Raw genomic sequence first — 15,283 nt, 5'->3', positions numbered from 1 at the left:
AACGGGGGACCTGCGCCAGGTCAAAAATAGACTGGGAGAGACACCCATTCCGGAGGGAGAGCAGAGCCCACAGGTTTTGGTGGAACGTCCTGGGAAGATATACCAGGAGGGCCACGGCACGCAGTGGTGCAGGCAGGACAAGTGGGTTCAGCAGAACCACAAAGAGAGAGATTATAGAGATGAGAGAGAGAGATAGAGAGATAAGAGAGATGGTAGAGATGGTAGAGATGGTAGAGATGGTAGAGATGGTAGAGATGGTAGAGAGAGAGAGAGAGAGAGAGAGAGAGAGAGAGAGAGAGAGAGAGAGAGAGAGAGAGAGAGAGAGAGAGAGAGAGAGAGAGAGAGAGAGAGAGAGAGACTAGCCTAATGAGAAATCCCCTCCCATGAGAAGGCAGGACCATTACCAGTCGGGCCCTCATTGGTTCAAATGACCCCTGCAGCGCGTGCACCGCGCCGATAGGTTGTTAACCAAACCCCCAATACGTGCGCTGAAGCGCTATAGGGCCGGAATTCCCACCAGTGGGGAGTGGACGGAGCTAAACTCCGTGAGGAGAACACCATCATCAAAAAAAAAAAAAAAACCTGAATGCTGTGTATACTAAAGACAGTGCGGCTGGGAGAAAAGAGAGCTGCCAAAAGAGAGAGGTGCTGAGCAGGGCTGTGAAAATGTCCTAAATAATGTATAATGTATAAACACACATATTAGAATGTCCTGTACCCACTATTTCTGTCCCCAAAGTTCAAAATGGCCGAGCAGGAGACTGTCCCCAGAGTAAATAAAAAGGAGTGGGCTCCAAATAGAGGTTTAGAATCCTGAGAAGGGCTAGAAACCTGAAAAGAAAGGAAGAGAAATACTCACAATGTCCTTAGAAAACTTACCTAATGAAGTCTTCAGTCAGCTAGTAAACACCTGCATCATGCCGGGCTGAAAGAGCGAGACTAGAAGGGAAGGTAGGGGGACCCGGACCCAGAGCTACAACCCCAGGTGCTAACCGGTGGCGAGAAGGGGTTGACTGTGCATAACTCGATGCCTGTGCCCCTTCTTCGCAAATGGGGAAACAGTGAACACTATGTTCCTGAGACCCCACCTTAAAAAGTGAGAGAAATAAACATCCCTAAACTCAAAAATAAGAAAAATAAGCGACCGGGGTCTGGAAAGCTCCAGATCTGTGTCTGCCTCCTACTGACACTAAGCTAAAACTGATTAGCTCTGTGCCTGTGGGCGGGTATATCCTGCTGGGAGGGGCCGACTTTTCTTGTTTTCTAGTGTCAAGCCTCCTAGTGGCAGCAGCATATACCCAAGGTATAAATCAATAAAATACCACGTTATACTGAATCTTTTCCCATAAAGCTATGTATAAATCTCATATGTTCCTTCTCCTCTAGAACATGATGCCCGCAGAAAGGACTGCCTTTTCAATGCAACAGGTTCCCTTTAAATTCCATTTAAAGCTTATTACGAAATAAATTAAGTGGGTTTTACCACTAAGGAGATTCATCAACTATCTGCAGGATAGGTGATGACCATCTTTTTGGTGGGAGTCTAACTGCTGGGACCCTCATTGATCACATTTTGGATCCTGGCTGGGTCCTAACAAAGATAGCCTATGCCAGCATCCAGTATAAACACAGGGCCCCCGTTCTCATAATCAGTGGGTGACCCTAGAAATGAGACCAAATCTGCCCCCGTCCTGAGGATAGGTGCTGAGTCTAGTCTATAAATGGGCACTGTCAGAATATAAATGGGCACATCAGCTATAAATGAGCACATCAGCTATAAATGAGCACTGTCAGAATATAAATGGACACATCAGCTATAAATTAGCACTGTCAGAATATAAATGGGCACATCAGCTATAAATGGGCACTGTCAGAATATAAATGGGCACATCAGCTATAAATGAGCACTGTCAGAATATAAATGGGCACATCAGCTATAAATGGGCACCGTCAGAATCCTTTTATGTTTTACATCTTGGCAAATCATTAGTCTTTTTAATATTCTTCATTAAAATTTTTTATCTCCATTTTATAGAAATCATGGCTTATAAAAAGACCACTAAGGGTCCCCATACCATCCAGAACACAGGGCTCAAGTCCTGCAGGAACGGATGGGAACTGAGTTCCTGCACTTTTTCAACAGCAGGAACATTGTTCCCATTAGCAGGACCAGCCCTTGAGTGGAAATCTTGGGTGAGTTCACATACTTTTTTCCCAGGACTTGACCCCTGCCAGAACATAATGCTGTTTGGCTGTAGCATCATCTTTGTCCCAGCTGAATCACAAGCCGGGACAAAGTCCTGTAAGTAATGGGTGGGGCTAGCACTCCTCTGTGCTCACTCTTGTCCTATCAGACTCATGTCTGAAGAACAGAGGACGGGGTTACAAAGCAGACTACAGTGATTAGATGAAGGGATCCAGCACAGAAAAGACTCTGGGGGGAAATTAATGCATGGTGAGTTAGAGCTGGATCAGTGCTATCCTTGAACATGCCCCTTCCTGAGCAGTGGATGTCAGAATGAGGGAGCAGCATAACAAATGGACCTGTAAGCCAAATACAGAAGCTAAACCTTTAAATGGGTTTTCCAGCAATAGAAAAACAGAGCTGATTTCTTCGATAAGCAGCACTACACCTGTTGTGTGTGGCATTACAACTTAGCTCCATTCAATTAAATGTAATAGAACTAAAGAGCAATACCATAAACAACCTGGAGAAAAAGTGTGGTGCTGTTTTTTTTATTTAAAAAAAATCTGCAGTTTTTCTAATCCTGGATAAGAGAATCGAGAACCCCAGAAATACCACTGGATTTATTCCATTTATACAAGTTGGTGGTGATGGCAGAACTTACTGTAATCTGGAGGCTTGTTAGAAAAGGACGAGAAGGTGAGATACATGACATAGCAGCTGATGATTGCTGCCTGCAGCAAGCCAGACTGAGGGTGATCTGAAAATACAATGAGAACAGAGGCATGAATTCAAATTCCTAATCCAGGTTTGGGCTACAGTGTTGATACTTTGTATAAGGGAAAATTGAGAAAGAAAACTATGAACAGGTCAATATGTAATAAAAAAAAAAAAAGTAGTTTAACTAGGTAATAACTAGACTATGTTTAACAGTGTTTAACAACCAGGGTGCCTCCAGCTGTTGCAAAACTACAACTCCCAGCATGCCCGGACATCCTTAGTGCTGGGAGTTGTAGTTTTGCAACAGCTGGAGGCACCCTGGTTGGGAAATACTGATGTATAAGAATATTACAGGTCATTAATACAAGCACAAGACTACAGGCAAGTCATAGAAGACTTAGGGGACTTCTGTTACTCTTCACAAGTCCATTATTTGTTATAATACATTCCTCGGCTGCTGCAGAACCATTTATTTTATTTTTTTAGAACCAAACTGTCTAAAACACTGGACATCACTTTCCCATCTTCCTTTTAACACCAGTGTCTGCAGCTGCTTAAAGGGGTATTGCAGGAAAAATTTTTTTTATTTTTTTTATATCAACTAGCTCCAGAAAGTTAAATTACTTCCATAAAAATAATCTTAATCCTTTCAATAATTATCAGCTGCTGAAGTTGAGTTGTTCTTTTCTGTCTGGCAACAGTGCTCTCTGCTGACATCTCTGTCTGTCTCGGGAACTGCACAGAGTAGAAGAGGTTTGCTGTGGGGATTTGCTTCTACAGTTCCTGAGACAGGTGTCATCAGAGAGCACTAAGAAAGACAAGAACAACTCAACTTCAGCAGCAAATAAGTACTAAAAGAATTAAGATTTTTAATAGAAGTCATTTACAAATCTGTTTAACTTTCTAGAGCCAGTTGATATACCGTATATATATAAAAAAAATAAAAAATTCCTGGATGAACCCTTTAATGATGTTTTACAATGCTATTCACTAAGAGTCAGCCATAGTGCACCAGTCCTATGACACAAATGCCTTTATACCAGTTTTTCCTAACCAGTGTGCCTCCACCTGTTTCAAAACTACAATTCTGAACTTGCCCAAGCATGCTAGGAGTTGTAGTTTTGCAACAGGCACACTGGTTGGGAAACACAGCTTATACAGTACCATTCACTTTACACAGTGCACAGCCAGTCAATACCTAAAACAGTGCCGGCCACCTGCCTAACCCAGTGACAATGACATTGCATCACTAAAATAAAGCAGCTGCTGTATACTTTCTGCCTCCCTTCTGCTCATACAGTAGTTACATACGTGCAGTCAGTCACTGCCTGCCAGTAGGTAACCTTGTGTTTCTGTGCCACAGGTTGGCAGAAGAGAAAGGATTGTCGGAAGTATGACAAAAAGGTCTATGCCAGAATAAAGGCACCATACGTCATTCACTGGCAATGGGTGCACCACTACTTTAAAACCTATCCCCTATTGGGGGGTGGGATTCCAACCTACAAAGACCTACTCTACTTGGACGAAGCAGCCTAGTCCCATAGGGTGCTGACCTTTGTGATCCCCATGATCTCCAGAATGGGGCCCCAACTCTCCATGCTCCGTGTGCATGGAGCGCTATTTTGGCACACCGTACATGCACCATCTATGGGAGCGCTGTAGATACAGCACTTGTGTATCTCAGGCGATGCTATGGAGAATGTATGGGTTTGTGTGCAGACACACCGCTCCATTCACAAGGAGAGGTGGGGCCCGTACTGGAAATCATGAGGGGTCCCAGAGGTCAGCTGACCACGAGACTAGACTGCAGAGTAGATTGTAGGGTAGGTCTTTGTATAGTATATCTTAAGCCAAGGTAAGACGAAAATCCCACACAGTGCTTTACATGAGCTGAATACAAGGTTGATTTCAGATCTTGTCTCATTTATACTTACTTTTTAGTACACAGGGCAGTATAGACACTAGGACTAAGAGGACGCACAGACCAAAGTTGACACCAAGCAAGATTTTGTTGAGCAGGCAGTGTTCGGTCATTGCAAGGTCAGTATAAAGCCATACTAACAAGGCAAAAGCTCCAACCGCTACAGTGTATAGAATTAGAATGACGATTGACAAGGCTCCACCCCAGAGCTTATTGTGCTTTGCTCCTGCAGTCCTGAAAGAGGAAAGTGGTTTACCAGTATGTTGGTTAGTGAAATATTCAAGAACATAAACATTTATCGGTAAATATGTTAAATAAATCAATTGCAGATGCACATGGACCAGTGTCCCATGTTGTGAACATTGGCAAAACCTGTCAAAGAGAAATAGAGGTCACTGAAACCAAGAGGTGAGCCCAAACACTGGGGTAGTGCGGTGTGCAGTGGAGAACCATGCAGTAAGACCACATGTGCTTCTAACATGATTCATGGCTAGTTTGGAAAACAGTTTGCTGTGCAGATTGTACAGATCTATGCCAAGACTGTGGTAATTCACCATCAGGCTTTTCACAGTTCTGCTGTGGCTCATGGTAGGGGTGTAACTAGAAAAGACTGAGCCCTTATAGCAAAAGGTTAAATCCAACCAACCCCATAATCCTACTTGCACTTTGACATACAGTATACTAAAAAAAAATCAGCCTACAGATAATTTGCCTCTTCAAAAACACTCATCTATATAGGATAGTATACTGCTAAATAATAGTCCTATTGTTACCAAATAATACTGCTATACAAGGAGCGAGGACATCGCCACATATATCATTGTCATTCTGTTACCAAACAAATCCCAATATACCAAGATCAATATTACCAGTATATGAGAACAAAAAATCACCATACATATTGCCATCATACTGTAACTGACCAAATCCTGTATACTGAGACCAATATTACCAGTATACAAGGAGGAATATTTTAATCATAAATACACACATACTATAAACACACATACTATAAACAGACCAATTTTACCCCTATATACTACTCAAATATAATTTTTTTTCTGTCTCTTACTCAGTATACTGCCCCCTATAAATATGTTCCAGGAAAATCACCAATTTTCATTGCCTTTTCATGGCCCTCTATGCCATTTTTTTCTTTATAAAATGATTAATGATGGAGGCTATGACACTAGTGTAAACTGAGTCAAAGAGTATTGTAACCAATAAATAATAACATACCAATTTTTATTCCATTTGTGAGCAAACTCCACCAAAAGCATGAGCTGGATGATCAGGAACGCGAAGCCAAACACTGCTCCGATGAGACGCCACACTGCAAAAAATATCAAAGGTTCAGAGATACTTAAACAGGCACTGTCAGATTCAAAAACGTTTCTATGTTGTGCATCTTAGCAAAACATTAACCTTTCCATTATACTTCATAAGAAAATTTTATTTCCTTTTTTATAGAAACCATGGCTTATACAAAACACCCCATATCATCCAGAACACAATCATGTGCAGTTGCAGCATCATCTTTGTCCACAAGCATGGACAAAGTCCAGTAAGTGAGGGCAGCACTCCTTAGTGTATACTCCTGTCCTATCAGACTGCATCAGGGAGGTGGGGGGTTACAAAGCAGTCTGCAGTGATTGGATAAAGAGATGCAGCACTCTGGGGGGGGGGGGGGGGGGCAGGGGGGGGGGGGAGAGATGAGTCATGCAGAGCGACGACACACTCCCTGCAAAGCTCAGAATGACAAATCTAGTGAGTAATAGATAAAAGGTGTTTGTGAGATAAATAAAGGTTCTAGAGACAGATTTCAGTGTAAACTAAATGGCAATGCATCAAATGTGCAACTTCAAAATCAACAGCACCAAATATGAGCAGGATACTGTACATGTGACTACACCATTAATCAGAAAATAACAAAAATAATGTTCTTTTTTAAACATATATAAAAAATAAAAAAAAACTATTTCCCAGAGGTTTTTTATGGTATTTTTTTTGGGTTACTCTCTACATAAGAAATCTTAAAATATTCCAGCTTTCACGGTGAAGACCAGAGAAGCCAAAAACAGCTTTTGCTTCCGGTTTGGATCACTTTGCTGTTTCCCAGTATGTACAGTAAAGCTGGAAAGTCATCTCATAATTAGAATCTACGGTTACATTCAGGATATACATTGGGAGCACAAGCTCCACTATCCTATTCTTGTATAGTAAATACAAATAGTGAAATAGAGATTATTCTGTAGAATGGCTCGTATGGGTTTATTCTATGTTACACAGTGGAAAAAACATCTGCCACAACAAAGAGGAACAGAGACACATAGCTATAAACCACGCAGATTTCTTAACTGCTTTTATGCTTGTCCAAAACAGTGGGGGGAAATTATGCAATACACATATCTTGCTGTGACATTGTAGATGTAGATATATATATATATATATATATATATATATATATATATATATACACTGCTCAAAAAAAATAAAGGGAACGCTAAGATAACACATCCTAGATCTGAAGGAATGACTGAACTAATCGTATGAAATACTTTCATCTTTACATAGTTGAATGTGCGGACAACAAAATCACACAAAAATTATCAATGGAAATCAAATTTATCATCCCATGGAGGTCTGGATATGGAGTCACACTCAAAATCAAAGTGGAAAACCACACTACAGGTTGATCCAACTTTGATGTAATGTCCTTAAAACAAGTCAAAATGAGGCTCAGTAGTGTGTGTGGCCTCTACGTGCCCGTATGACCTCCCTACAGTGCCTGGGCATGCTCCTGATGACTAAGAGAGACATAATGAGAAAAAAATCCATAAAATTCCATTGTCAGATTTTTAAAGAATTTATTTTCAAATTATGGTGGAAAATAAGTATTTGGTCACCTGCAAACAAGCAAGATTTCTGGCTCTCACAGACCTGTAACAACTTCTTTAAGAGTCTCCTCTGTCCTCCACTCGTTACCTGTATTAATGACACCTGTTTGAGCTTGGTATCAGTATAAAAGACACCTGTCCATAACATCAAACAGTCACACTCCAAACTCCACTATGCCCAAGACCAAAGAGCTGTCGAAGGACACCAGAAACAAAATTGTAGACCTGCACCACACTGGGAAGACTGAATCTGCAATAGGCAAGCAGCTTGGTGTGAAGAAATCAATTGTGGGAGCAATTATTAGAAAATGGAAGACATACAAGACCACTGATAATCCTCCTCGATCTGGGGCTCCATGCAAGATCTCTCCCCATGGTGTCAAAATGATCACAAGAACAGTGAGCAAAAATCCCAGAACCACACGGGGGGACCTAGTGAATGACCTGCAGAGAGCTGGGACCAAAGTAACAAAGACTACCATCAGTAACAAATTACTCCGCCAGGGATTCAAATCATGCAGTGCCAGACGTGTCCCCCTGCTTAAGCCAGCGCCTGTCTGAAGGTTGCAAAGATTTTGAATTTGAAAGATTTTGAGTGAAAACCTCCTTCCATCAGCAAGGGCATTGAAGATGAAATGTGGTCGGGTCTTTCAGCATGAGAATGATCCCAAACACACTGCCTGGGCAATGAAGGAGTGGCTTTATAAGAAGCATTTCAAGGTCCTGAAGTGGCCGAGCCAGTCTCCAGATCTCAACCCCACAGAAAAACTTTGGATGGAGTTGAAAGTCTGTGTTGCCCAGCGAGAGCCCCAAAACATTACTGCTCTAGAGGAGATCTGCGTGGAGAAATGGGCCAAAATACCAGCAACAGCGTGTGAAAACCTTGTGAAGATTTACAGAAAACGTTTGACCTCTGTCATTGCCAAGGGTATATAACAAAGTATTGAGATGAACTTTTGTTATTGACCAAATACTTATTTAACACCATAATTTGCAAATAAAATCAGACAATGTGATTTTACAGATTATTTTTTCTCCTTATGTCTCTCATAGTTGAGGTATACCTATGATGGAAATTACAGGCCTCTCTCATCTTTTTAAGTGGGAGAACTTGCACAATTGGTGGCTGACTAAATACTTTTTTGGCCCACTGTATATATTTATGTGAAAATATATCTTATATAAAATGATGTAGAGTTAGTGAAAAACTGTTCTCTGTTATATCAGGATTACGTGCAGTACCTAGCATACATTTCCTTTCACCAATACAGTTATAATGTAAAATAAAAAACCTGCTATTTTCTACATAGTCGGGGAGGACAGAATACGTAGAGCAGATGCCCTTCTGTAATGGAGGTGCCAAACAAATTGATGCTTTGGGTGTAAAGACAATAATGTTTCTTAAGTCATAATGCCCTATAATAACATTATTTGCTTGGCCCACTGCCATGACGATGCCTAACTTCTGTTGCTGTCTGTACGTAAACCTTTGAATTGCCATTGTGTATTTTTGGGATCCTGGTAAACTTCTCCTATACAGAAATCTAAATATTAATGGATACAGGGGGTTAGGATGATATGGGGTTTTAACAATTTTTACTTTGCTGTTCAGTAAATCCAAAGAACAGCTTTGGACTTGGGTCATCCCAGTTTTTATTCTTTTTAAGAACATATACATTACATGTGAACTTGCCTCATTTTTACCTATTCTTTTATTATCCCTTGGTATTGATAATGAAGCAATATTGTACATAGGCTTTACATTTTTGAATCCTTTGTGTGTCCAGTTACTATGCAAACCTATGTGTCTCCATGGTAACAGACTACAAACTAGCCCTGTGTAGTTGATGGATAAACTGTTGTTACTGCTCAGACCAGCTTCTCCCAACCAGGGTGCCTCCAGCTGTTGCTAAACTACAACTCCCAGCATGCCCGGACAGCCTTTGGCTGTCCGGGCATGCTAAGAGTTGTACTTTTTCAACAGCTGGAGGCACCCTGGTTGGGAAACAGTGCCTCAGACTATAGACATAAGATGATAAGAATCCTACCAGAGAGAAAAGTGTCTTGATCAGGAATGAAGAACGCTCCAGAACACATCCCTATGAGGATCAAAAACTTGAAAAACCAGAAGCTGCAAAGATAAAAATGAGATGGTTACATCACCTGGAAAATATGTTATGGAAGGAAATATATGACATTCTGCATCTACTATTTGGTTTCACTTATTGAAAGAACTTGAAACTACTAAAATGTATTGTGGCTGGCTAGAGAAAGTTAAACAGATTTGAAAATTACTTCTATTAAAAAATGTTAATCCTTCCAGTAGTTATCAGCTGCTGAAGTTGAGTTGTTCTTTTCTGTGTGACAACAGTGCTCTCTGCTGACACCTCTGCTTGTGTCAGGAACTGTCCAGAGAAGCAGCAAATCCCCATTGCAAACCTCTAATGCTTCAGACAGTTCCTGAGACAAGCAGAGGTGTCAGCAGAGAGCACTTGTCAGAAAGAAAAGAATAACTCAACTTCAGCAGCTGATAAATACTGGAAGGGGGGGGGGTGTGAAATGGGGGGTTGGATGTGACTTGGGGATTGAAATCAAATGGGGGTGATGGACGTAAAATAGGGGTATAGATGTGAAATCTGGGGGATGTGAAATGGGGGATAGGCATGAAATGTGGGGAAAATTTAGAAATGGGGGGGATGTGAAATCGGGGGATAGAAATTAAATGGGGGAGACTGGACATGAAATTAGGGGATTTTACAATTTATTAGATCGAAATCACAATATTTACCTCTATAATTGCAACTGCACATTTTCCCTAAATAGGCCATCAATAGCTGATTGGCAGGGTTCACTTTCACCTCAATGGGAGCTGTTCTACAGTAACCCGGCACCACCACTACACAATGTATGGAGCTGTGGCTTCCAGCTCTGTACATTGTATACATCCTGGCACAGTGCTGAACAGCTGACCGGTGAGGGTGCAAGGCAGGTAAGCCATTAATGGGTTTAAATGGGCAGTGTCATTAAACATTTTTTTTCTATTGCACCCCTTAAGGCAAATATAAGAATCTTTCTAATGTACTAAAAATTACGTTTTCTATGTTTTATTTGTGTTTAAAAAAAGCTGTCAGGTGTCTCCCTACTTGTCCACATCACATTTCCCCTTATCTTTGGCACAGACTTTGGACCCCGCTGGTCTGGCAGAAGTCCAAAAGCAGGAAATGCAGTCTGGACTGCTGAGGGGAGTGTGTGCAGCCTTAGCTGTTGTAATAAAGGAAGAAAGAATTTCTGTAATGAACAAACGTGTCAGTGTGTTTTTCACTTCGATCCATGCATCAACTAATAATTGATTTGGATTGGAACAGATATCCACCAGGTCCTGAAGGAGAGTTCCACTTCAGTTGGCGCCCAAAAAGGGACTCCGAGTACTGATAAAGGAAGTCAGTCATGTGACGAGGCACATGATACCGGAAGTCCATTTGGTCAGACCAACCGCAGACGGGACGCAGACGAGCTTGATCAACTCTAAAATTACGGTAGGACACATTTCTTGTTGTAACCTAGCCAGTGCTCTGTCTCCCCCACTTGGGATGCCTTATGACTTAGTTGACTGGCTTGCGGCCAACACACAGGACAGGTGAAAGTTCTTGCTCTGAGTCGTTTTGCTGAACTTGTCATAAAGTGTTGCCTGGGTATGTGTTTAGTGTGTGTGTGTTCTCGAGAAAAGGGCTGGATCTCAGGGAAATTGAGTCAGAGAAATAGCTGTAGCAGCATTTATTAGTGTCCTCTGTTAGAGTATTAGTGAGTGTAGGTGCTTGAGACCAGTAGTTCAAACAGCCACTGCAGTAAGGCGTGTCTTGAACAAGCATGTATACAGGAAAGTATAACACGAGAGTTCCTCTGCCTATAAGACATTTCCGTGACCCTCCCTGTCATAACTGTTTGTGTGTGTGAATGGGATCCCAGCCAGGACAATCTCTGAGAGATTGAGTTATGGAGAAAGATAATAATCAACTCTAGTTAGTCTGTGAGAGAAGATATTAGCAAATTTGGCAGGACGCCAGTAGTTTAACAGAAACACGGTGTATCGTTAGTGTCTCTGATACATGCACACGCACGGGATTTCTCTGATAATAAGACATCTCTGTGACTTGTCCTAGTGTGTATACTTATGTTATATGTAGTTATGTCATGTCCAAATTGTGTCTGTGGATTAATGTTAGTAGTTTCAGATGGGGCTTGGAGATTGTTTAAAGTGATTAGCCTAGGTTATCTGAGTGAACTGTTGGGACGTCACCCAATTATACCAGAGTTGGAAGAGTTAGAGGTTTTTAGACTGAATGTGCACTTTCCAATAGAGGATTGGGAGCCAGCCTTTCTGAGACCCCTATCAGAAATACATTTTATACCCTGAGGTGGCTTGATGGACATGCACGGGGCAATGCCCCTCCTGATGCCCCACCTATGTATGTTACTTTTAACCCATCCCAAGCAGCTACCCTTGTATCTCAACTCCCTGACCCAGAGAACCAACCAATGGGAAATTCAATAATCTTACTCTGCTTCATTTAAGAATCTACAGAGCCTATGTCAGATTAAGGCTGGTGATGATTACTGGCCAATTATGGAACAGCATATCCAGAAAAGACACTACTCTGAGGAAACTACCTACCAGTCAGGCACCTACTTCTGCGAGCACCTATTAAAATGTGCCCAAGACAGATTGGCAGATCAAGCAACTAGTGTTCATGATATTAGACAAAAGGTGAATCTGTTGAAAAATATTATGCCCGACTCAAGCAACTCTTTCATGATCTTGGATTTGACTCATCCAACAAATCACATTCACAAATGTTATCCTCTTTTGTCAATGGCCTAAAAGACCTGGTAAGGAAGGGCCTTGTTCTATCACATCCAAAATACAGAGTGCTGACACGTGATACCCTACTCTTAGTGGCAAAAGGGTTATAGTCTAGCCAAGCGCTCACCAAGAAACCCACCCCCCTTATGATGACTGGGGATCTCCCCACCAACCGCCCGCCGCCAGGACGGCGACCACTGCCTCAAGCCTGGCCACTATAAACGTGACTGCAGATCCCCAAGAAGATCTGGACCCCCACAAGGACAATACTCAGCCAATTACCAATACCAACAACCCAATGGCCCACATGGCACTCAAGAGCCCTCTGGATACTCCCCAAACCAAGGGCAAAGACCTACCCAAGATCACCTGGACCTTCTACCATAGGATTTTGGCATGCCTGTTTCTCACTCACCTATGGCAGTATCGTCACAAACATGAATGACCCTCTGGGTAAAGTGACACTACCCATTGAAGGGCACCCTACAACCTTTCTTATAGACACAGGTGCAGCCAGAAGTGTAATTAGGGCCCAAGACCTGTAAACTGAATCTTTCCTCTCAAATATAGAGGTATCATGTGTAGGGGTTGATGGTGTCCCCCGAACTAATCCCCTCATAAAGCCTCTCTGCATAGCCAACTTCCCCCACTTACTGGCTAGATTTGTAGTTTCAGACACTTGTCCACTCAAACTGTTAGGAGCAGACGTTCTCGCCAGACTCCAAGCCTCCATTCAATTTAGCAAAGATGGAACTATATCCATCTTCTCCCTTCTGGAGATTGAGGATGTCTCTGCTCTATGCTCCATTCTGATCATGTTGGGTCTCCATAAAACTCCCACCTCCAAAATCCCATCACATGTACTTGCCCGTATACCAGTCAGTTAGTCAGTCTCTGGTCAACTGATCCAGAAGACATTGGCAAACTTAACGTCCCACCTGTCATGGTCACTCTCAAGCCAGGAGCTCCGCTGCCTAGAAAACCCCAGTACCCACTTAAGATTGCCCAATCTGAAGCTCTCTCTAGACAATGGTCAGCAATGAGTCTCTCACGCCATGCAGCTCCCCCTGCAACTCGCCCCTATTCCTGGCCAAGAAAAAGACAGCCAAAGGGGAACCTGAGAAGTACAGATCTCAGAGCCGTGAATCCTCATACTCTGTCAAGTGTGCCCCCTACTGCAAAGTATTTCACTGTTGGCAACCTCAGCAATGCTTTCTTTAGAATACATTTGGATCCCAGATGCTGGTATTTATTCACCTTCACCCACGAAGGAAAGCAGTACACTTGGACTGTCATGCCCCAAGGAGCTCAAAACTCACCCAGACAGTTTGCTAAAGCCATGACTCTCATCCTATCCACCTGGCAAGAAAATAACCCATCCGTGGTACTTCTTAGCTACGTGGATGATTTTCTTTTATGTGCTGAGGACCTCCCATCTGCAGAAAAACATTCTGAAAGTCTCCTCTGTTACCTAACTGACCAAGGCTGCAAAGCCTGAAAACAGAAACTTCAGTGGTGTTCCACCTCAGTTGTGTTCCTTGGCCACTGCATCTCACAAGGCACCAGACACCTTACTCAAGACAGAATTGAAGCCATACAGGATATCCCTGTACCAGCAAGACCCAAGGCTTTATATGCCTTCCTTGGACTGATCTCCTACTGTTTGGTCATGGATCCCAGAAGCCTCTCTATTGATGCAACCTCTCTACAATGCTTTGAAGACGGATCCCTTTGACCACTCTGAGGAGGCTATCTCCAACTTCCAGAAACTCAAGGATGTCATCTCTTCAACACCTGCACTTGGACTGCCAGACTATACCCTTCAAGCTTTTTGTCTCGGAACGACAAGGACATGCCACTGGTGTCCTAGCCCAGTCTCATGGCAGCAGGACAAGACCTATTGGATATTACTCTTGCAGACTGGATGGTGTGGCCCGAGGAGGCCCGTCCTGCCTTAGAGCTGTTTTTGCTACAAAGGCACTCCTGGACAAAACTTCTGACTTAGTTCTTGGTCATGATCTCATTCTTCTGGCTCCTCATGACATCTCTGCAATTCTTAACCAGACTAAGTCAAAACATCAAGACATCTCAGACTACAATGTTCACTCATGATACCTGACAATGTCACCCTCCTAAGATGCAATGTTCTTAAACCCTCCACCCTGCTTTCACTTCCTGAGGGGGGAAATGAAGGTGATGAAGAGGATCAAGGTGAAGAGGATCAGGGTAACCACTCCCATGATTGTTTTGAGCTGATGAAGATGGAAACAATACACTTGCCATCTATAAGTGAAACTCCACTGTCCAATCCAGGCCTCACCATCTTTGTGGATGACTCGAGAATTGCAGACGAGCATGGGAAATACCATACAGCATATGCTGTCACGACAGAAGATACAGTCCTAAAAGCGGAGGCCCTACCTACAACTGTCTCTGCACAGGAAGCGGAACTTCAGGCCCTCAGTATGGCATGCAAATTGGCAGAAGGCCAAACAGTGAATATATACACCGATTCCGCTTATGCATTTGGTACCACCCATAATTTTGGATTAATGTGGAAAACCAGAGGCTTCCTGACAGCAGCAGGAACACCAGTAAAACACAGCATGGCCATCAAGGATCTGATGGATGCCTTACGCCTCCCAACTCAAGTGGCAGTTCTGAAAGTGAAGGCCCAAGGACAACTGAACTCTAGGGAA

At 42.6% G+C, this 15,283-nt stretch overlaps 1 protein-coding gene across 4 annotated transcripts in view; it reads right to left on the bottom strand.

Moving 5' to 3' along the window:
* The window catches only part of SERINC5 (serine incorporator 5), a 70,508-nt gene that overhangs the window by 17,221 nt on the left and 38,004 nt on the right, over nt 1-15,283 (bottom strand). For all 4 annotated transcript variants that reach the window (XM_056541579.1, XM_056541583.1, XM_056541581.1 and 1 more), the window contains exons 4-7: nt 9,772-9,854; nt 6,066-6,159; nt 4,840-5,060; nt 2,850-2,945 (exon numbers count right to left, since the gene is read on the bottom strand). In XM_056541579.1, coding sequence (XP_056397554.1) covers nt 2,850-2,945; nt 4,840-5,060; nt 6,066-6,159; nt 9,772-9,854 — 494 coding nt within the window. The remainder of the gene's footprint in view (nt 1-2,849; nt 2,946-4,839; nt 5,061-6,065; nt 6,160-9,771; nt 9,855-15,283) is intronic.

The sequence above is a fragment of the Hyla sarda genome, chromosome 1 (assembly GCF_029499605.1).
Source record: "Hyla sarda isolate aHylSar1 chromosome 1, aHylSar1.hap1, whole genome shotgun sequence".
NCBI lineage: Eukaryota > Metazoa > Chordata > Amphibia > Anura > Hylidae > Hyla > Hyla sarda.
Note: the sequence above shows the minus strand (reverse complement) of the source record. Positions and strands in the feature narration are given on the sequence as shown.